This window comes from Desmodus rotundus, chromosome 8, assembly GCF_022682495.2.
Source record: "Desmodus rotundus isolate HL8 chromosome 8, HLdesRot8A.1, whole genome shotgun sequence".
Classification (NCBI taxonomy): Eukaryota; Metazoa; Chordata; class Mammalia; order Chiroptera; family Phyllostomidae; genus Desmodus; species Desmodus rotundus.
This window is the reverse complement of record NC_071394.1, coordinates 5,181,743-5,204,670: the sequence shown is the minus strand read 5'-3', so window position 1 is coordinate 5,204,670 and position 22,928 is coordinate 5,181,743. Positions and strand designations below refer to the sequence as shown.

Below are 22,928 nucleotides of genomic sequence, written 5' to 3'. Positions count from 1 at the left end.
ACACAGAAGGACAGAGCGCGTGACTCTACTCCCATGAGGTTCCTAGGAGTCAAGTTCACAGACAGCAAGTGGTAGAACGGTGGTTGCAGGGACTGGGGGGAGGGGAGTTAGGGATGGGGCGTCGGGGGATGATGGCCAAGTGCCGGGTCTAGATAATGCTGATGCTCACGTGACCCTGTGAATGTACTCAAAGCGGCTGTCATGTATGCTTATAAATGGTTAAGGGATAAATATTATTTTATCACAATAGAAGAAAAGCGATAATCCAGGATTAAACACCTGCTTCTGGTAAGACCTCCTGGGGCAGCTCCAAGCTCCTGAGGGGGTCACCACCCAGGGTCACCCCAACATGCGGATCCTGACACAGTTGGGCTGGACCAGGCCCCACATCCTGCCAGTCCAACAGGCTCCCAGGCCATGGGGCTGCCGCTGCTGGTGCAGGGACCACACTCCGAAAAGCCCTGGGGCAGCGGCCCCAGCGGAGGACCCCACCAGGAAGGGCCCCTATGCACCCCAACATCGCAAAGTACTCAGGCCAGAGTGTCCTCGCAGAACCTTCTGCTCTGGCTTATACATAGCAGCTCCGCAGTGAGTAGTGTTTGAAGGAACCACCGAGGGAAGGAGTGATGGACACTGTGATTCTAGCACAGCGCCCGGCGGGGCCCCCGCTCACCCCCAGGCGCCCCCCCCCCATTGCCCCAGCTCTCACCAGCCACCAGCTGTAGGTGTCGTCCTCCAGGAGTGCGTTCCGGGCCGTCAGCAGCGGCTGCATGGACCAGTTGAACCGCTCGTCGAACCAGGGCGAGACCCCGCGCTGGCTGAGGCAGCGGGTGCAGGTGCAGGGCCTGTGAGAGTAGGTCATCAGCTTCTTGAAGTTCTCCGAGAGCTCGATGACTATCTGCTTGGGGAACCAGGTGGTGGTCACCGTGATGTGGGAGTAATTCAGGAGGAAGGAGGTGAGGAAGATGAAGAGGACGAGGAGCGTGAGGACTTTGAGGGTCCTTCTCCTCATGGTCGCCATTTCTGCTATCCTGAGGAGAACTCCCAGGGACGGGTGGGAGGAAATCGTGCCTAAGTGAGGAGGAACCTGGAAGAAAAACCCCAGAGGTGGGGGCTCGATCCCAAGGCCAGGCAGGGACTCCCGGGGGGCCTCAAGCCCTGCTATGGCCAACTTCCCTTCCTCTCGTTGACGGCCGTCCCGGTGCACCGGACTTCACCCTGTGACACCCAAAGGCTCCGTGGACATTCAGGTGGGGTGACTTCTTGCACAAAATTTGTCTCTTCCAGAAATAACGCTGCCTGCTTCGTCAGCAAACCTCAGACTGCCGGTACTATCTCCTGGTGAACCGTTCATCAAACTTAATGCCAGTGATTTCCTTTCCCATCCGAAGGGATTGAGGGGTAATTAATCTTGGTGGTGGCGTTGGGTCCCTGGGGGGCGAGGACCTGGAAAGAAGGCTCACGGTGCAGGACAGAAGGAAGCTGTCTTTGTCACTGTCCCCGGAAAGGATGGTGCTTAATTAGAACGGTCTGACCAGGCCGTTGCCAGAGAGGTAGCCGTCAGGCAGGGCGCTGGATGAAGGCACAGAGGGTTGTCTGTCATCTGCACAGAGAAGGAGGAAGGAAACAGGATGAAATTCTATTACCGTGTTATAAAAAAAAAAATCCTCTGTCCCCACCTCCTCCAGGATGAATTCTATTACCTTCGGCTCTGTTGTCAAGCGGACAGGCGGGTGACTACGAATGACTTTTTTTACCCGCTGAGCCTTCGTGGGTGCCCGTACACAATGAAACGTCCAGGCCTATTCTGCGAGGTTGGTGAGGGACACGTGGGTGTCCCACCCGTCTTTCCTCGTAGAGTTAAGCGTTCAACCCAATTTCGGGAACTGAGTTAATGACGCAGTCGCAAGGACTGCTGAGGACACACATTCCCCCCTCACCTGCCCCCACCTCTTCACTCCTTTTAGATTCCAATGCCGACAACATAAGAGGTGTGCTGAGGGGCTCGTCCTGGCTTCCCTGCACCCTGCTTCCCATTCAGGCTCCACCATTTATCCTCAGTCCCACAGAGTGGACTTTAGATGGCCCAAGTTCAAGTTCAAATTCTGGTTCATTGACCTTCCTGGCCCTCAGTTTCCTCTTCAGTAAATTGGGGTAATGCCCCATCCACTTACAGAATGGTTAGGAAGATAAGATAAAATGACAGCTGCTGAGCTTCCAGTATCTATCAGGCAATTGTTCAAAACTTCATTCTCCTTTTTCAACGAATGAATATTCTTGAATGACCCACTAAAAGCTGGACACAGTGGCACATTCTTCACACAAATCTATTTACTCAGGTAATCCTCAAAGTCTCCCGCCAGCTTAGAAACAGGGGCTTCCCATGTCGTCGGGGGAAGGAAGAGCAGGACTGAATCCAGACCCACAGTCCTCTGATTCCCTGAACCTGGAGGGGCTGGGGCACCGGGAACAGGGATGGGGGCTCTGCTCGGAAGGAGGCCTCCTGTCTGTTAACCGATCTCCAGAGGACAGAGTTGGGGGGATATAAAGGAAGGGGGGCATTCATAATCAAAGAAAGCAAACATGGGTCCCCAGACTTCACTGATGTCCAGCTTCTGCAGAGAAAGCTGTGGTCATACCTCTGCCCTTGACCATGAATGAGCCCTTTTGGTCTTTGCTTGGACTGTGCCCCCATCTCTTGTCTGATCAATTCTCCCCCATCCTCAACCTGGAGATCATCAACAAGCAGGGCACACTTTCTTCCAGGACGGTGACGCGTGAAGGAATAGCGATTACCTTTGGGTAGAAAGAGGCTGCGCGGAATGGTCACACCCACAATGCCTGCCTGGAGACATCCAGAGCCCAAGGTGTGCTGCGGCCCCTCCAGCTTCCTCGGCACCTCAGCTCAGTCGGCAGGGTCATTCTGATCTGCCCACTGCTCCATTGTCCACTTTCCTGACAATCTGGCTTGTATTTGGAACCTAATGGTGACCACGGTCCTCCCTTTCCAGCCATTCCCCAGCCCCTCCATCAAGAAGCAGCTCTGGAGACAGATTAACCTTCCGAGGCCAGCTCCTTGAGCTTTAACCTGGCCGGCAGAGGGTTCCCACCCCTCTTACCCTGGAAGTCGGTCCAGGGATGAGAACGTGCCCTAATTCTATCCAATCACAGTGAACCCCCTGACTTTTGTCCAAAGGGAAGAATCTTTCTCTTGCTCTGGTCCGTCCAATGTTTGGATGTGGAAGTCAGGGTCATGCCGGTCATTCTGCCTGCTCCTTGAAGAGGGGGTTGCTGGACGGGACCAGAGAAGTGCTGTTAAGTCCCTGATCTAGCCGCTCCTGCAGCCTGCCCTACACTTTGACCTTTCAGTGACATGAGATAATAAATCCCCTTTATTGTGTAAAGCAGACTGCTTGCAACTTGAAGCAACACAACTGACTGGCAGGTCACACTGGCTCTTGCCTCTGGGCTCTGGCCCAGGCTGACCCCGTTGTGCAGAAAAGCCGTCCCACCCAGCTTGGTGCTTACTCATCCTTCAGGGCTGAGCTGGCACTGACGCCTAGAGAATGGTCTGCCCACGCCTGGCATGGGGAGGGGCCTCTCTGGGCGTCCACAGCATCCTGGCTCCATTCTGCCTGTCCCGTTTACTTATCTGTCTCCTTCCTCCCTGGGCTGGGAGCTCCAAGAGGATAGAACTCAGTCTCACTCACTGTGTCCCTGTCACCTGGCACACACATGGCATCAGGAATGCAGAAGTGAGCTGGAGGGAAAGGCAAGGGCTGACAGTTCAGACAACCAAGCGAGAGCACAGACTGAGAGTCAGAGGGCGCGGCATCACCCATTTGCTGTGTGACTGTGAACAAGGTACCTAACCTCTCTGAACCATTCCTTGAACTGCAAAATGGGGCTGATGATAGATTTGGCTCACATCTCAGCGCTGTCAATCAAGCAAGATCTGTCCATCCGTCCGATTCACTCACTGTGTGTTTGCTGGGCCCTGGGCTGGACCGGCACTGGGTTGGGTGGTCGAGATGCACAATAAATGATTCTAAGGTGGCAGAGAGGAGGCTGGTGTGCCTGATCAGCGTGCAGGAGAGGAGCAGGCACATGTGGGGAGGGGTGGTGGGGAGGGAGTGTGCAGCTGTGGAAGCTGTCCCCAAGGCTAGGTTTTCTCTGAGTAACGCAGAGCCCACTGGAGGGTCTGAGCTGAGGGTGACGGGTCTCACTGCATTTGTCTTTGGGATGAGCGGGGCCCGTGATGCTCTTCCTGCCTTTGCATCCCAATGCCAAGGGCAGAGACAAGTTCTCTTCAATAAATGACCTGGATCAAATACGATTCTGGATGAGGCTAGGTTCCCCACACCATGTCCTGGCTCTGTGTGAGATATGCATGAGCTCAGCTGATGCTAGGTGTGGAATGAGACGGAGGGCGAGGCTGAGCTGCAGAATCGGGGCAGGGGCAGCGACACCCTCCTCCCCGCATCTGGCCCAGCCTGGTAGCCACCTTTCCTAGGCCACGGCGCTCACTGGGCTCCCACTTACCAGCAGAGGCTCCTGGGCTGGTAACACTCAGTGCTTTGGAAAACACTGGAGAAAAACCACAGCAGAAAAGCAAGAAGGCCCCTCCACCTCTCCCCTGGCCCCTGGGAAGAAAGCAGGCATGTGTGACTTCCCTGTCCTCCGTTCAGGGAGGCAGCCCGAGACACAGGCGCAACCCCAGCCCTGGCTCTTTGAGATGGAACCTGGGCCAAGACACTACGGGCCAAGGATCTCTGCCTGCCAAGTGGGCCGCGCCTTCCCAAAACAAAGAGCGAAAGGAGAGGGAGGGGGAGGCCCCGGCTCCTTGTCCTGTCTGCAGGAGGGATGCAGAGAACATGTAACAGTCTAACAGGGTCACCAGCGGCGCCCATTCAGGGACTCAGAAGGCATGGCTCTCCCTAAGGAGGAGCCCTAAGGAAGATAAACCCCCCTGGCAACAGAGAGATAGAGGCAATGACCGCCCACTGAAAGAGCTGTTTCAAACACCTGGAACACCGAATGCATGAACGGCGTGGGTCTCTCAGCGTTTACCGAACACCTGCTGAACTGGGCAGCAGTTAGCGCAAGGCCGGGCGCCCTCCCTGCTCCTCGAGTAGCCCCCTGGCCTGCGCGTGCTGGCGGAAAGGCGGGCAAACTCTGCGGGTTGGCAGGGAGATCAGCATTTCTAATAAAGAGCTGCCACAGCCGCCCTCCCTGGGATCCTCCTACCAACTCGGCAGAAGGGGTCACCATGCTTATGACGGGCAACTGAGCTCCCGAGAAGGCAAGCGACTTGTCCAAGGTCACACAGTGAAATGGAGGCAGGGCCAGCACCACGACCCCCCCGCCCCCCCAGGCTTCCGCCTCCTCCAAATGCCTCCACGTAGCCACGGCTAACTCGCCCGTCCCACCGAGACCTGCTCTCTTCGATATTTGCTTTCTCGACATTTCTTCGCGTTTGAACTCTGTTGTTCTTCCAACTTCTTGAGCTGGACACCACCTCGTTCGCCCTCTCTTCTGCTGCGTCTGCTGTGTCTGAATCACACCTTACGTTGATTTTACTCCTGGTGCTTTTCAGTTCTGGCATTCCCATCCGAGTCATCTTTGTGTAAGCTGCAGTTTTCCGGTGCAGTTCTCCCTCTTGTCACCTACCTTCCTCCAGCCCATTATCACAGCGAATTGACCGTCCACGTCTCAGCCTGTGACATTTGGGTAACACGTGGGTCTATTTCTATCGCCTGTTTTCTCTCTTCGGTCATCTGGGTGACTCTCCCTTGCCTGGAGAACTGTGCGTACCGTGTAGGGCAAAAAGGCAGAGGCTCTGGTTGGAGAGAAAGTTGTTTCCTCCTGAGGGGCAGGTAGAGCAGGGGCCCATTACCTTGCTCCGCCGCATGGTAATTGGGATGATGGGGGCCGCCCCTTAGTCACCTGTGATGGTGGGTATCTCGGGTGTGCCCTCACTGATAAGGAACAGCCTTTCTTGAAGGAGAGCTGGGACACCTACTGAGGTGGATCCTCCTTGCAGGCTGTCACCTCTGATTCCTGTCTCCCCTGCACGGGGAGATTGCCAAAGCTCAGTCTAATCTTCGAGCCTCGCGGCCGCTGTTTTCAGCTTGCATTCTCAGGCTCTGGATCCAAGCACCTTCAGTCCTGGCCACGGCCTCAAAGGAAAGGGAAGTGCAGAATAACGACTGTCTTCTCTCTGCCTCCCTTTGGTCTAGGTCCTTAGTTTTGACTTACTCGGTAGTTGTGGACTCAACTTGTTATTTGATTTGCTTTACTGTACCGCCCACCTGGGCCCCCCACCCCAGCCTTGTGAGACTGCCTGAGGCTTTGCCTCAGTTTTTCCATTGTACGCACAGTACCCACACCTCACAGGGCTGTGCCAAGAAGGACATGAGTCAATGCAGGTGAAGCACTTGGGCACCTGGCATGTCCTGAGTGCTCCTGAACGTTAGGTCCAATTACTGAATTCCCTTCCAGTGGTTCCCGTCTTCCTGCAGGGAGTACAGCTAACACCCCACCCGCATCCCTTCCACCCCACTTTATTTGACAGAGGTGGAGGCTGAGCTCAGAGAGGGGAAGAGACTTTCCCAGTGTCACACAGCAAAAGGGTGTCAGAGCTGAGAGGAGAACTGTGCCCCAAACCCCAAGACACACCGGCTTCCCTAGCATGGTACCTCCCAGGGGAAGGGGCTAGAAAGGCATCAAGGACTGAGACCCAGCCAAAATGGAGCAGACAGAGCCACAGGTGCAGAGGCTGGGAGCCGGCCCATCTGCGCAGCCGGGGCAGGGCCCTGCACGGGAAAATCTGCAATGTACCGAGCCCTCGGTGGGCAGCCCCAGGGACCTGACATGGCCTGAGCTCCAAGTCCCTCACTGTACAATGGAGGTTAGAAGCCATCCTGCCTCTCAGGTGGCCCCACAGAGCACTGACTCATCTATTAATGTAGAAGGACGGACACCCTGGGCGGAGGGCCTTCTCTTCACCACCCCTGGCCTAAGCACCATAGTGGATCACACTGCCTGGGCCCGTGACAACCACAGCTCTGGCGCTGGGTTGTAGCTCCATCTTTCAGAGGTGGCAGCAGAGGCCTAGGGAAGTTCAGCGACCTGCCAAGGAGCTGGACTCCAGCCCAGGCAGAGCCCCGCGAGTGGGGTCCGGGAGGGGCTTATCCCCTGCACAGGGTTCATGGGGGCCTGGCATGGCTAGGTGGAAGCCGCCCTTTCCTCCTTCCCTCCTTCCATCTGAGCTCCACCCACTGAGTCACCCCGAAGCTGGCCCAGATCTGGACCGCCTGAGCCAGACCCAGATCCTCGGGCAAACATCGCCCAAGAGAAACCCAGCCTCGGTGAATGGGGCCCAACAGGTGGACACAGCCATTCATACAGGTGACTCTCGGCTCACCAGGGACCGGCACCTCTAAAGGGAACACCATGGACCCTGGAGATGCCACAGCAGCCAATTGGTGACAACTGAAGGGATAGAAAAGCTCTGTGGAGGTGGCCACAGAGAGGAGGAGCCTCGAAGACAGGGGCTTTGACAATGAGGGAGGACAGCAGAGAGAACGGGGTAACCAGGCAGCTCCCCAAAGCACATGGTGGTGGCGGTGGTGATGGGGGCACCTGGCACAGTGCGGAAGAGCTGGATGCCCTTCAGAGTGGCCACGGTGGACGGGCCCAGGTCATGGACATCTTCAGGAATGTGGACTTGGGATGAAGGTGACGGGGAGCCACTGATGGTCTGTGAGCAGCAATTAGTACGTGGAGTCTGGACGGGAGGGGCGCGCACGACACCGTGGAGCTTGGAGAGCAGGCCTGTCTCCCTCTTTGGTGCCTGGGGAAGCCTGTCTCCTTTGGGGCCCCAGTTTCCCCACTCCTTCCTGCACTGACTGGACTGTTTGCCCATGTCCCCACACCCACTGGCAGGCTGGGAGAACCCTTCTGGGGCCTGTAAACCCTTCTCTCCTTGTGCTAGTGCCTCTCGAGTGCCCCTTTGTGGGAGCTGGAGGAGAAAATAAAGGTTTCCTAAAGCACGAATCCAGGCTCAGATCGGGTGGTTTGGAGAGGCGGCCCAGAGAAACACAATTAACCAAGGCCAGGGTCACAGGGCACGGGGCTGGATACCTGTTCACGCTGTGAGCTGCACAAAAGGAATTTAAATCCACAAAGCTTCTTACATGTGTGGACTGAGGGGTGCTGAATTCGGAGTCCGAAGACATCCGTACGACATTCGAGGCGTGGAACGAAGTCAGGAATTTAGGGAGTCTCACAGCCGGCAGCCACGCCCAGGCTGATAGCTGCTTCCGGAGAGAAAAAGGGATTTCTTTTCAATTTGGGGGTGCAGAAGTTGTGGCAAAAAATAAGCTATTCAGAACTGTGAACCCCATCGCACCCTGCCGCGGGGGCCTGTCCCTGGTTCTAACAGCTCCTGCCTGAATGAGAGGCTGGGGTCCTGGCCAGTCTGGAGTGGAGGTTCACAGAGTTGGCGTGGGCTTAAAGGAGAACTTCCTCCCCAGGCCCCTGATTCCACAGAGAGGTTTTTAATTCTGAGGATTGGCAGGGGCATCCAAACGGCTCCCAAAGGCACGGAGGGGACGTACCACTAGTGACACCCAGAACGGGGATTCAGATCACAGGATAAACCTGGAGGCAAATGGTGAGGGGCCCAGCACCCACCCACGTGTGCTGAGATGGGCTGCAGCCCCAGACAACAAGTATGCATCTGGCACGAACCATCCCCAGTGCCCTGGGGCTGGAGGGGTGTCAGGGTGTCTAGTGGGGTCCCTGGGATAAAGCCGCCCTGGACCAGCCCCGCCAGAGCCCTCCTCAGAGACGCCCTCCTCAGCAGAAGAGCCGCCCATCCAGCTCCGCACACTCTGGCCCTGCCCCACCCCGAGCCCCCCACTTCCTCCAGGGGGAAGGAGGGAAACCTTGTCTCGCTGACAAGGGGTTGCGGGGTGGGCTGTTGGCAGGCTTGGGAACGTGGTGTCTGCAGCAGATGGGCCAGGGTCGGACCCCAGGGCCCAGGGAGCGTCCAGAATGGCTGAGACCAGCCAGTCCTGGAGAGGCTCCGGTAGGAAATAGGAGACAGCACGGGGCAGCCTGGTACAGCAGAGCCCAGAGAGCAGACAAGAGCGCAGAGGCCAGCGGTGACAAGGCATGCGATGAGAGAGTGTGGGAGGTGTCCCCAGAGTCTGGAGGAGCAGGGTCCTCAGAGCCACACAGAGAGTGAGATACTGGTGTTGACATCTCCCCGTCTGCACGGACACCCGGCAAGTCCCGAAGAAACCCACTCAAACACAGGTTGGGGAAGGAGGCTCGGGGACCTGTCCCTAATGGACACAGCTGTGTGCCAGGCACAGAGATGGGCGCTTCTCCCAGGGTGCTCACTTCGCCGTCACCACGGCTCTGCGAGGGGGTGCTCCTCTTTCACAGCCAGGGCCAAGAGCACTTGTTCGACGGCTGCTGTTGTGGGGAGCCAACCCAAGATCTAACCACGTTCAAGCCTGCACTGGCCTGGCTGAGCCTGCGGTGCCAGCTGGCCCTGTGGTGTCTGTGTTTCAACCACATAGGGGGTGGGAGGGACTGGGGATCCCCCAGAAGGCTCTGTCTCCCCTGCCCTACTAGAGCTTGGCAGCCCCCCAGCCCTGGCTCCCACTTCTATCATTAGCGGTTAGAAGGTACCTCCTTGTCCAGCACTTACTGGACAAAGGGGCTCAGGCAGGTCTGAGGACCTGCTCAGGGTGGCTCCTCGGGCCATAGGGGGTAGAGGTGGTCAGAGCAGGTCCAGGTGTAAAGGGGGGTGTTGATGGGGGCTGCGGTTCCAAACCCTGACTGGCTGTGTGATCTTGGACAAGCCACTTGACCACACCATGCCACGTCTGGCCCTGGTGTACTAAACAGAAACACAGCAACCCACACGGAGGAGTGCTGAGCGATCGCAAGGCCGCAGCGGAGTGCTCTGGCCCCGGTGAGGGCTGCTAGCCCATCTGCTCACTCTCTGTGTTAACCCCGCTGAGAGTTCCTGGCACCGACTGCTGAGGACAGCTTTCGGAGCAGGTCTGAGAGCTTTCGTCCTGAGACCTCGCTGAAGCAACTAATGTGCCCATTTTGCAGATGAGAAAGTAGAGGCCCCGGGGCGTATATTAAAGGGGACCCAAGCAGTCCAGCCGCAGAGCCGCAGCTCCTCAGGCTGAGGTCTACCTCGGAGTCTCAGCCCAAGCTGGTCTCATAGCAGGAGCCCCGGCTGGAGCCCGTCACCTGCTCACGCCAGCACTGGGATTGTACCCCCCACTCAGCCTACCCCCACCTCCCCCCCTCCCTGAAAGGTGCGTACAGCTGCTACTCACCCTCTACCCAATGGAGGAGGCAAGTCGGGCAGGAGAGAGGGAGAGAGTGAGCAACACTGACCCCCAGGATGGGGACTGCCTTTGTGGCCAGGGGGACCCCAGGGAGGGGGCCGTTCTGTCCCGGCTCCAGAGGGCTGGGGGCGGGAGGCTGCACAGCGTGTCCCCTGCCGCCCATCAAACGGCCTCCCACTCAAGGAACACGGCACTCTCAAAACCTCTTGTTCTGCCCATTTTGCCTCCTTTCATCTCCGCCTAAAACGCAGTGGTGAGAGGCGGGCTTTGACCAGGTTGTTACCCTGAGGTCTGGGAGACGGAGGCTGGACAGGGCACCAAGTGCAGGGTCACACACAGGAGGGCGGGCCACACACAGCCTCCCCAGGGCTCTCCCCGAGGGTCCCAGCGCTTCAGTTTCACCAGCGGGGTGACCTCCCGAAACCTCCCTCCTCCGTACATGGGCCAACGCAGACCTCGCCCCGGAGCGCCCTGGGCTGCCGCAGGGCTCACACGAGTCTGTGTGCGAGGGACACCAGACCCGAAGAGGGGCCGCCGGGCCGTCCTGACTGGGGTCCTGGGCTGCTCTCTGGGGTCCCACCCCTTCCCTCTCCCAGTGAATGACCAACACCTGTATCAGGAAGGTGCGGGCAGGTGCATTTTGCAGGCAGGTGTCTGTGTGTGTGTGTTGTGGACTCAGAGCTACCCATCGGACACTTTCATTATCAGCAAGGAAGGCAAATAATCGAAAACCCAGAGGCTGAAGGATTAGGGTGAACTTGCTTCCTTTTACTGATGCAGACCAATCACGGCCTTCAGATCCCACTTAGCTTTGTGAGGCCACCCCCCACCACCTGGCCCCGATGCAGTTTTCTCCCTGGTTTGCAGGTGGACAGGCGGGCTTGGAGAACCACGGCCTCCTGATACGCCCGGACCTGGACTCCGTCCCAACAACCTTCACTGCCTTCTGTGTCCTGAGCTCAGCCTCTGGGAGTATGGACTGAGAGTTCACTCCGCAGGCACGAAAGGACCCTCCCAACAGCCCCTCACCTCTGACCCAGGATCCACAAAGCGCTGACTGTCTAGGTTCTTGGTAACAGGAGGACAAAGTCACTTCCCAGACCTCACACCTTTCCATGTCCCGTCCACACTCTTCTCTGCTCATGCCTCTCACCTGCTCAGGTCTCCAGTGGGTTCTCTCTACACCTAGAATGAAATCCAAGGTCTTTACCATAGTCTGCCAGGGCCTGCAAGAGCTGGGATTTGCCTGCTGTCTGACTCCATTTGCTATGCTTTCTCTGCTCGAGGCACACTGGCATCAAGCATGATGACCACAGGACCTTTGCACAGGCTATAGGCTTTGCCCAGAATGCTATGCCCATAGATATTAAGATATTCTTTACTTAACTCAGGATGCTGGGTCAAATGTCCACACCTTGGAGAGACTTTCCCTGAACTGTTTGTGTTCCTGATTCATGATGGGGGACCCCCTCCCTGCCTTTCCCCCCGTCTTTGTTTTCCGATATGATATATTTACATATAGCTGAAAAGATTCTCCCTGCAATTCAGCTCCCTGAGCTCAGAGACTTTCTCTTGTTCCCTGCATAGTTCCGAGAAGAGTGATCTTACCTATTCTTTAATAGTCACCTGAAAGGTAGCTATCATCCCCATTTTGCAGATGAGGAAACTGAGGCTAAAAGAAGTCCAGGTATTGCAATCTGCCTAATCTCACAGGTAGTAGGTGCCAGACCTAGGATTCAAGTCCAGACTCCTTCAATGCCAACTCGCTGTCAGAAGCGGGTCTCGTACGCATCTGCGTTTTCAGGGTAAGCTAAGAATGAAATGCCCTGCAGGCTCTTTGTCTGGATCATTTTTTAGGGTTGTGTTTGCAGCCAGAAATCATGAAACATGAAAGAATGGCTTGCTTTCTCTTTGCTACACATGATGGATTCCCCAAGCCCCGTGTTGCTGGTCTATACTGAAACCTATCACAGGTGCCAGCGTCGGGTCCCGGCCCTGTGTCCGGCCCCCGAGGACCCAGGGGAGAAGCGGGAGCTGACACCGGCCTAGCGCTCACGCTGCTGGCTGTGCCGTGAGTAATAAAGTCACTGCTCTCTGACCCAGGAGTCTCATGTCTTCCGCCAACATCCATGACACACCGATAGGCTAACTTATTAGCTCGTGAGGGAAATCAAATCAAATCCCAGACTTAACACCGATGCTGTTCTACTTTCCACCTATTAGAGTATTTTATTATCAATAACATGTCCTCGCTGATGGAGCAACTCTCTGTCCCATGCCTCTGCCCAGCTGGTGGGCGTCACGTCTCCAGTGCCACCTGCCGGGAATACCCAGGACTCCCTCTCCTCCCCGCCCCCCAGGATCCCTGGGAGGCTCAGATGTGTTAAGTGAAATGGGCCAGAAGAAAATGTGATTTGGTTTTAAGAGAGGCATCAGCCTTAGTTAGTAAACACAGAGCATTTTAAACCAGTGAATTTGGGGGCAGACACTGGGCAAAACATAGCGTAGAGAAGGGGCAGTCTCTTAATGTTTGCATTTTTATGACCTGAGCGTGAGCCCAGTGCGAACTGTCTGGAATTCAGCCACCTGGAGCACGTGGCCAGGGTGAGCCTGATGGCTGAGGGCACAGACTGTGTCTCCTTTAGTTCTGTATCTCTGGGACTGCACCCTCCACCCTGGCCCCCCTGGGGGGCCATTTACTGGGCACATGGACAGATGGGTAACCCAGTGATGCTAACTGACGATGGGCTTGCTGGTCGACCTCCAGGCGGCCGCCCACTCTTTGGGGAAGAGGCAGGCAGGGCCAGGCTCGGAGTTTCACGGTGCAGAAGCTTTCTGATCATCCCTTACGGGAAATTTTGAAGGAGCTCACAGGCCAGTAACCAGGCAGAACTGCTTTCTGATTATTATTTTTCCAGCTGAATGAGATTCTGTTAATGGAAGATTTAATAACTCCTTCTGGGCCCCGAGGAAAGACAGACGGCTCATCTGCTCATGGACGTGTTTTTGGCTTGGCCGCTGCAGGCCCCATCTAGATCAGGGAGAAATGAGAACTGCTCAAAGCTTTTATCTGAATGCCCGAGGCAGGACCCCAAGGTCGTGCCCCCTCATGGGGCCCCAGTTCTACGAAATCAAAGGGAAGCTGCCAGGAGGCTCTGTCCCCGGGCCTGGCTGCAGCCTGCCTCAGAGCAAGGGTTCGGGGCATTTCAGGGTCAGAGGAGCCGAGGGAGGGCCTCACTTTTCTGCTTCCTTTGCCACTTACGGGATCCAAGGCTCAGGGAGGAGATGGGACTTGCCTAAGGTGGCAAATGAGTCTTTGGTGGCACCAAGACGAGAACCTGGAGACCTTAGCTCCCCAAGCATGTCCCTTCCAGCACATACAGCATGGGGGCCAGACAGGCCTCGATACCAGCACAGATGGCGGGGAGAACTGACCCCCCACCCCACCAGATGGGACGGGCCTGCCCAGGACCACAGCCTGCTCCTGGCCATGGCTGGACCGAGGTCTGCCCCTGACCCTGCCTGCACCCTGGGCTCTGCTCGATAGAGCCTCCTCTCCTGCGGTCAGCTCGAGGTCCACAGTGAGCTCCAATGCAACTTCTTGCTCTGTTTCTACGGTTTTGGAGCCCAAGTCCCTGCACTATTTGGAAGGGCCTGAAACAGTGTTGCTAAAAACTCACAGTTCTGGTTTGAACATGTGCTTCCACCAAAAATACACAGGAACCATTTCAAATGCCACCCGAGTGGACTATACTGAGAGGCCGAAGGAAGGAGATGGGCCGTTTCCTGTGGGAGATGCACCTCCTTTCTGCCCCATTGGATTCTTTTCGATTTTTCTTGCTACGCAAGTGCTACCCCATCAGACCCTTACAGACACTTGGAGGGGACAGATGGAGGGGATGATGCAGAGTGGCAGCTGCGTCAGTGGGAGAGTTGGGGGGCAAACACAGAGAGCATCAGAATCAAAGAGTGTGACAGTACAACAAGCATATTCCCTGCCCCGGGGCCTTTGCACATGCTGTTCCTGATGCGTAGAGCGTTCTTACTCTAGAACCCACATGGCTGCTTGCTCCCTCGCTGCACTCCTGGGTCTTCCCAAATGTCCTTCTCCAAGAGGCCTTCCCCGATCATCATCATCATCATCATCATCATCACTATCGCCTTGCCGGGCTGCATTTTCCTTCACAGCCTTAAGCACAAAATGACACTCTGTTGTGTCTGGAATTCCTTGTTTGTCGCCCCCCCACCAGGAAAGCGGGGAATTCCTCTGTGGTGCCCCTGCTGAGAACAGCAGTAGACCCTCAACCAGTACAGGCTTGGGCAAATGTAGGTTTACAGTTGCGAGAACACGAAAGAGTATTTATTCTTGTATTATTATCATTTATTAATTATTACATTATTTTCCACACAAACAACTGGAAACCGACTTTTGCCCACCCCGTATCTGTGCTGTGAAGGCACAGCGGCAAGGGGGCAGAGGTTCATTCTGGTTTGTGCATGGCCAAAGGTGGGGGGTCCTGGTCATGGCTGGGTCTCAGGGTCCCCTTGTGGAAAACGGGACAGTCACAACAGCAATCTCAAGTCAGCCCTGCCCATGAAGAGCCCGGGACCGTGTCCTACTGAGTGCGGGTCGCCTCTGACCTTTGGACCGGTGCCCAGAGGGTTACTCTCCTAGCTGGGCTGTGCTTGTGCCCCGCTGAGCAGATCAGCCCTCCGCAGGGCGGGGAGCATGGGGCCCAGCGTGCAGACTTCCTTTGGCCCTTGCAAAAACAACACACCAGAACTACGGCAGACCACACTGTGCATCTGTGCAGCCGCCCAGAACCGTGGCAGGAAAGCGTGAGTCCCGCGTGCCGGGCTTCCCCAGCTGCAGTGGGGGTGGGGCCCCAAGCCCAGCTACGGGGCCTTCTCACCACCCCCAAGCTGGTTTGAAAACGAAAGCCCTTAACAGACCACATCCACTGTCCATGCCGGTGGCCCCAGAACGACATCAGGCCCTCTTGCTGCCCCTGTCCCACAGGATGTCTCTGGAGACTTCAGAGGCCGGGTCAGGCAGTTCCCTGGGAGCCATGTCACTAAGCGGGGCTGGCTCATTCTCAAAGATTTCTCAGAAACAGCTTCTAAGAAACCTTCCGAAAGGAAGAGTGGGTTTCGAAGATGGGGAGCAGCACGTGGGCACCCCTGGTGGCGGGAGAGAGGAGTCACAAGAGACAGGAGGACCCAAATACTGTCAGAGGCACGCGGCGGTGCAGGAGAGGGGTTGATGGGGGAGTCAGGCCCTGGTGGGAGCCTAACTGGATGAGGGGTGGGGGCTCCATGCTGGACCCCACCTGCACCGCTTCCCTGCCCACCTTCCTACCTCGAAGTCAAGGGTCCTGCTTTCTGAATCACCGAGATTCATTCACCCTCTAAACTGCCTGTAGATACACCCATGGAGTGTGTCTTCTTTATAATCCGGGCAGAACGCATTTCTCCTGTTGTCCGAGTTGGTGCGTTTGAATACGTAAACCCTCCATAAACCAGAGCTTTCTGACTGGATGAACCTCCCATTCCCTGAGCGCGGCCCGACCACGTGGGATTACACAGGATTTCCTTCTACACCTCCTAGAGGTACGGGTTGCCCACTGTGACCTGGGTGCCATAGAAGGCACGGGAAGACACACAACAGTCACCGAGTCACAGGTCCCCCACACTGGGGTGGAGGGGGGACAGTCATTTCAACATAGTTTAAGGCAGACAAAGCAAGGCAGTTAAGAACACTCCTGGGACCCGGAGTGTTCTGGAGCCAAGGAGGGCTAGGTTCAAATCCCAGCTCTGCCACTTACCCGCTGTGTGACCTTTGGGTGTGCCTTAACCTCTCTGAGCCTCCGTTTCTTCATCTGAAAAACAGGGAGAAAAAAATGCTCATTCTTTCCGCAGGGAGAGGGTGTGAAGGTCTAACCTCGGCGTGCCTGCAGCTTGCTCAGCTCAGGCACACAGCGAATATTAAGGGCTCGTGTGAAGTGACAGAGCCCTTCAGCCGCTGGGTGAGAAGAGAACAGCAGCCCCTGCAGAGCTCTGTGTGGGAGTCGGGGGAGCTTCGAGCTACAAACTGTTCATGAAAGCCCTGCACTGCGTGATCTCTTGGACCACTTCCTGCTGGAGATGGAAGATCAGAGGTCAGGACGGTGTACTCTAATTCTGAGATCTTTCCTGCACCCAGCCGTTAAACCTCACAGTAGTCCCCCAGGTAGCTCCGGCTTCCTGTGAGACGGAGGAGGAAACTGAGGTTCAGATGATGGGAGAGCCTGGCCGGGTCCCAGGAGTGGTGAGCGCCAGGGGGCGGCTGGAAGCCTGCTGGTCAAAGCTGGTCTGCAGCCAAGACAGAGGCCTGTGCAGGTGGTCTGGTGGCAAGTCCAGGACCACAGGGGGTGGGGCTGGGCCTCACTCTGGAATATTCTAATTGGCAGGAAACAGCAGTTGAGAATTAGGGAGATGTTATCGCTGTTTTAGCTTTTTCCTTTAATGCTGAGTGGGGGCCCACCTTAAACAACAATGGCGGAAGATAATAATACCCTTGGTACTTATGTTACCCTGTGGACGCAGAGTGGCTTCAGCCACACGCTGTCTCGGCTCTCGATACCTGTGAGGTGTGCAGAATGCCTTCCCCCAGGGGTGGGGGTGAAAAAACCTTCTAAATGCTCAAGACAGCTGGGCTTCTTCCCTCCCTCTCATCCGAGAACACTCCCTCTGTACGTCAATAATGGATGATGACCCGAGGCCCGTGGATGCTAATATTACACAGGGGCCGCCCCGGGCAGCCGGAGGGCGCCGGTGCCCAGGACCGGCCTGGCCTGCCTCTGATTCTCTTGCAGAAATGACATGTCAGAAGGGTTTTAAAAAGTCATAATACAGTTTAGTTCAAAGTAATGCCTTTCCCGAACAAGCAGCACTTGTCATTTGCTCACTTTCTCCCACCACCACCATCCAGCACACCTCACAGCAGGTGAGCCTCGGGACCATGTATGCAGTGGCTAGGGGACGGCCAGCCTGTCACTCATGGCTAAGCCTCCTTCAGTGACTCACCCACTGTAGCACGGAGGGGCAGGGCTTGGTAACCAAGAGGTGCTGGGCTTGCCTTAGGTAGCAGGTTACCCTGGGAGTCGCCTCACCTGCAAAGGCAGGGTTCAGGTGTTCCTGTCCTTAGCCAGGCGGGGGGGTGGGGTCAGGCTACCTGGAAGGTGCCAGGTCCCTGTAGAGGGGACGCTGTGGGATGGCCTTTTCTGGGCTAGGCCACCACCCTTCAGCAGCTATGGCTGTTCGCTGCTAGCAGCTCCTAGCTGCCCCTTGCTGCCAGGGTTGCCCCAGCCAGACAGGAGATGACTCCCCTGAGAGGTGACCCCCTCCTGCGACCATCCCCCCACCCCAGGCAGCCCCCAGACAGTGACTGAGAGACCTGGGGCTATACGAGGACCCTTTCCCTCGACGTGGAACCAGCCTTGTGGCAGATGTTCCAGGGTCCCCATGGTCCAGCTGGGGGCACGTGCTTGCACCGCCCCTGCCTCGCCCCTACCCTCCCCAGACCCCTCCTCCAGAGCTCCACACACCCGGATCCCCGCCTCCTGCTCTGCTGAGAGGAACTGAGAGCCCTGTGCGAGGCCCGCCGGAGCCGAGGTTCTCAGGAAGGGAAGTGCTGTCGAGCTTGGAGAAGCTTTTCGAGAACAGAGAGGCTCCTCAACCGCCTGGCCCAGACTCTCGGCTTTAGAACGAACAACCAGAAGCCATTGGTCCTCTAGCGAAGACTCACTGGGGCCCAGAACGTGCCAGGCCCTGAGGGGGATGCTGGTGTTGCCCGGTGATCACAGCAAACAGAGCAGTAAACATCCTGTGGGACAGGGGGTGACAGCAAAGGCAGCACCGGGGAGCGTCCGAGTGATGGCCATGCCCAGCCTGGGCTGAGGGGCCAAGTTCAGGCAGAGGCCGAGTCAGTGTATGGCGCCAGGCAGCCCCAAGCTCGGACTCAGTCCAAAGGCCCGTGCGGGGGGAGCCTGCTGAGCCAACAGGATACTTTTACCAGATGAGGTCAGAGAGGAAAGCGGGGCCTGATCCTGTCACCCCAGGAGGACAGTGGCTTGTCACCCAGCAAATTAGCAAAGGTGACAGACCCCTCATGATGTCCCTTTCTAGTCACATCCTCTGGGCTAGGTCTGTCCTTGGGGAACCCGCTGCACGCCTGTCCCCACTGGAGCTCCCAGGCCAAGACCCCCTTTCCCATTGGCTATTTCAGTGTCAAGAGATTAAACCAATCAGTGGCCTTTTGAACACCAGCCCACTTCCCAGAGTGTTTCTCTGCGCTTCCACTTGAAGGTGCCGTGAGCCAGTGAAGACTCCTGGGCCTTCGTTGTATCGCACGCACCAAATGGCACGCGGGCTGCGGGAGGCATGGGGAGGACCTGCCGGACGTACCGGCCACTCTCCAGGTCTTTCTTCCCAAGTTCTCACGCTGTGGGATTCATGCAAATAACCAGTGAACTTTTTCAAAGTGATAAACAGAAGTGGCTGTAGCCACAGCAGATAGAGGGCGAAGAAAGGAAAAATTTGTTGGTTTCTGTCTTTAAAACTCCAGCAACATCATCTAGCACCCAAATTCAGTCCCTTTGATATGCTTGCACATTTTGGCAGTAATATTCATCTCAGGGGGTTTTAAAAGCTCAACATTTGGAAAATTCTCAGCAAGCCAAAGCTGACTAAAGACGAAAACAAGAGTTCTCTGGGCTTGGGGCTTTCCTTATAGGTGCATGGGGAAGTAGACACGCATGAAATGTGTGGTCCTGGTGAAAGCAGCAAGATATGACGCACGCAGAAGGGTGACTGTCCTCGCCGAACACCTACTACGTGCCTGGCCCGTTACAAACGAAAGCTAACATTTATTAAGTACTCATAGAGGCCCTGTTTCAAACACTTCATGAGGATGGAGCCAGTCCAAACAACTTTGTATTAGATGCCCTTAGTGCCAGTCCCTGTGCAGGTGAGCCCAGAGAGGGGAAGTCACTTGTCCAAGGTTACACAGCAGGCAGAAGGCAGAGTCAGTACCTGAATCCAGGTTGCCAGGCAACCTTCAGGGCTGAAAGTGTCAGCTCAGCAAACACACCAACGGATTTCCCAGGGCAGCCGTAGCTTCCTGCCCACTGGTATGCGAGACATTTTCTGCAGGCGGCAGGTCAGAACCCGGCCTGTGCCAAGCTCCTGGTCAGCCATTCCAGAGTCGTTTCTGGCAGCACAGTGGCTGGAGCGCCCCAGAGTGGAAGGCCCAGCAGCTGCAGCCTGACTGGACTCGGCCGTTTCAAGCCGTGTGACTCTGAGCGAGCCTCTTTCCTCCCCTGGGCTTCAGCTCCTCCTTGGGAAAAGGTGGCGGTGAGGAGCCCTTCAGGGTGGTGGGCAACTCGCCCAGACAGCCACAAAGGACCATGCTTCACATCCCCGGGGCCACTACCTCTCTGGTGATTTTTGGCAAGTCCCCAAATCCTGAGCCTCAGTTCCCCAATCTGTCCAATGTTGCACTGAATCGGAGGATATGGAAACTATTGCCTCATGGGATATTTTGTCTGTGGCGTGCTGCAATTGACAAAACTTTTTGTCAATCAGCTCTAACTTTTAAATATCAGAAAACTTCACCAAAAATCTGGACTCTGGCTTCCCTTCATAAAGGAAGGAACGGCCCAGGGACCTTGGGCTCACATTCCCCTGGAACTGAATAGCAGTCATCTCCTTTCGTTAGAACCTAGTCAGATTTCCAGTTTGCCACAGGCCCCACTACTCCCTACTGCCTTACCCAGACCTCTTTATCCATTGATATTCCCAGTGGGCCCCAGTGGGCCCCTGTGGGCGTAGGAAGCTGTGACTCCTGGACTGGATGTTCTAATTGTCTCCTCTGCTCCTGTTTCCCATGCCTTTCCAGGTGTTATCCACATGCCACTAGATGCTGGCCTGCCATCCCCCAGGGTAGATAGTAAAGGGCCACCTGCTTGAGGCTGGGTCCCCCGGAGCTGCTTCCCACCACCCAGCTGAAGGGAGAGGCCCTGCCTCCACCAGGACTCCGACCGCCTGGACAGCAGAAAGATGATAGCCCCCAAAATGCACCCAGCAGCCATCAGGCCACACAGAGCTCTTGGCCACTGAAGCCTCCTATAATTACCTGCAGTGTGTAATAAAGTCCCACTGAGAAACCTTAGAAAGGACCCAGCAAGCGGAACTTTTTCCTGGGTAATTTCCTGATCATAGAATTTCAGGGTTAGAAGGCATCTAGGCCAACCCATCACTTGACACTTAACTCAACTCTGGCGAGGCTAACATGATGCGTTCAAGGTCATTTGCCCAGCACTGCCGGGAGCTGAAAATAGAAGGAGGTGCGGCAGGCAGTCCCACCCTGGGGTCCTCCCAGGCTGTGGAGGCCAGTCAGGCAAACAGATAATGACGAAGCAGGACTGCAAGGGCCCTAACTGCCGACAGCCACCACTGCTCAGCCACACGAAGTGCCAACACTGCATTAACGACCTCGCCTAATTCTCAAGTCTCCTCCCTGACTGGCAGGTGAGACTCTGAGCCCCAGGGGGTGAAGGCCCCCAGTTGAAGTGGCACAGCCTACAGGAGCTGCAGCAGGCTGGAGCCCAGCGAGGTGAGACTTCACAGCCAGGTCTGCAATTGCGACCCTAACCTGCTATTCTAGATGGGTGACCAGGGGAGCAGAGAAAGGCAAGCAAAAGAGAGTGAACCGGGGGTGGAGGTGGGGCCAGGCTGAGGCTGGGGGAGGCACAGAGGCCTGGGCCTCATCAGCAATCGGGGAAATGCAAGTAAAAACAGGATGAGACATCGCTTGACACCTCCTAGCCTGGCATAACTGCCCAGGCTCTGGGATGCCAAGTGTCGGGTGTTTTTGCAGATACGGGAGCTCGCACCCTGTTAACGGGACAGGGGACTAGTCAGCTGCTCTTGGGAACCACCTGGCAGTATTGGGACAAGTTACACAGAGGCACACTCCACGCCTGTAGAGGGCAGGACCAATATAATGGCATTGGTCCGGTCAAGACAGCATGAAGTGTATAACACACAGTGGAGTCACTCACGTCAACCAAGATGGCTGCCGGCCAGCCCATGACACTTTGGCTCAAGAGGGAAACTACCTATGTCAGAGCAGACACATCTGGCAAGGAGACACGCCTAAGATCTCTGCACCCGTGATCAGGACAGCCAGGCCTGTAGAGCGGGACCACCCACCCAGAGATAGGCTCCTGGGGAGATTCCCCACTTGCCATCAGGGGGCCACAACACTTATCAAGAGACCCAGAAGAGTGGAGTCCACTGCTCTCAAGGGTGTAACTGAGGCGGGCTCCAGACCACTGCTGAGACTGCCGAGCCCCATACCCCAGAGGGCTGCTCCACGCCAGGAGGATCTCCCTTAGCATCAGCCGCTGGAGGCTCTGCCCTGCTGGACTGAGGACTTCGCCTGCCCTGCTGCTCACCTGGCTCCGGAGACCCTTCCTTGCAAGACATTTATGGCTCCCTTGCCCACTGTGCTATCTCCCAGACCTGCAGACTGAGACTCTGGGACTTTGGGTGCCTTATCCCCCATTGATTGCTTCCTGGGTGTGTATGTTATATTGCTCTTTGACTGTCAGAGTGTGAGGAAGACGTTCGTGTGAGTTGATGCTCTACCTTGAGTGAACCTGCGTTCAGTAACAGCTGAGTGAACAGCACAGTTACTGTGTGTGACTCTGATCTCTCCTCGGTGCCGGGCTGCTCAGCAGGCAGCTAGCTGAGCAGTTGCCCGGCTGACTTACAGGTAAGACCATTATCTCGAACAGACGCTCGTGACAATGCCCCAGCACTCCTCTCTCAGGTGATCACTGCAGCCCTCCACAGGGCCAAGGAGAGTGCCACACACACTCCAAGATGCTCTTCCACATGTTAAAGACAGAAAAACTCTGGGTCACAGGGAATTTTCTTAAAAACACATGGGGAAACGTTCCTGTTACAATGACAGGTGGGGGGGGGTCAGGAAACACGTGGGACCCTAAGACAGCCACCCCCCCCCCATCTGTAGGGTGGCCTGGGAGGTGTCCGATTTACGTGCCAGGCACACACCAAGAACCGAGCCAATCAGTGTGGCCCGGTGCTGGAGCTGCTCACAGTCGTGCTTGGGGACCTCTGAGCGGGTCTTTACGTCCCGCCCACTCTCCAGTCACTCACGCAGTGCCCACTGCACGAGGAACCGCCGGAGGTGGCCGCCCATGCCAGCGTTGCGGCGCCTCCACGCCCGGTCACTTCTGTCCTCCCCATCCCGCTAGTCGTGCCAGCTTCCAGTGAGCCCCCAGCTAGATTAACGGGACTCTTCGAGCTTCTTCAACGGCACCAAGAAAAGATGTTGAAAACAGAAACAGACTCCTAGACACTGAGGACAGACTGACAGCTGCCAGAGGGGAGGGGATTGTGGGGCTGGGTGAAAAAGGTGAAGGGATGAAGCAAAACCAAAAACAAATAAAACCCCTGGTAGACACACAGTGTGGTGGT

General features: G+C 56.3%; 1 protein-coding gene across 6 annotated transcripts in view; it reads right to left on the bottom strand.

Annotated features, from left to right (window-relative positions):
• The window catches only part of ST3GAL1 (ST3 beta-galactoside alpha-2,3-sialyltransferase 1), a 63,115-nt gene that overhangs the window by 9,703 nt on the left and 30,484 nt on the right, over positions 1–22,928 (bottom strand). For 2 of the 6 annotated variants that reach the window (XM_045181579.2, XM_045181582.2), the window contains 2 exons: positions 16,208–16,261; positions 710–1,603 (listed from right to left, as the gene is read on the bottom strand). In XM_045181579.2, coding sequence (XP_045037514.1) covers positions 710–1,021 — 312 coding nt within the window. In that variant the 5' untranslated portion in view covers positions 1,022–1,603; positions 16,208–16,261. Of the gene's footprint in view, positions 1–709; positions 1,604–4,542; positions 4,646–11,411; positions 11,568–16,207; positions 16,262–17,968; positions 18,121–22,928 lie in introns of those variants that run through there. The other 4 variants (XM_045181580.2, XM_045181581.2, XM_045181584.3 and 1 more) reach the window with 4 other exon arrangements.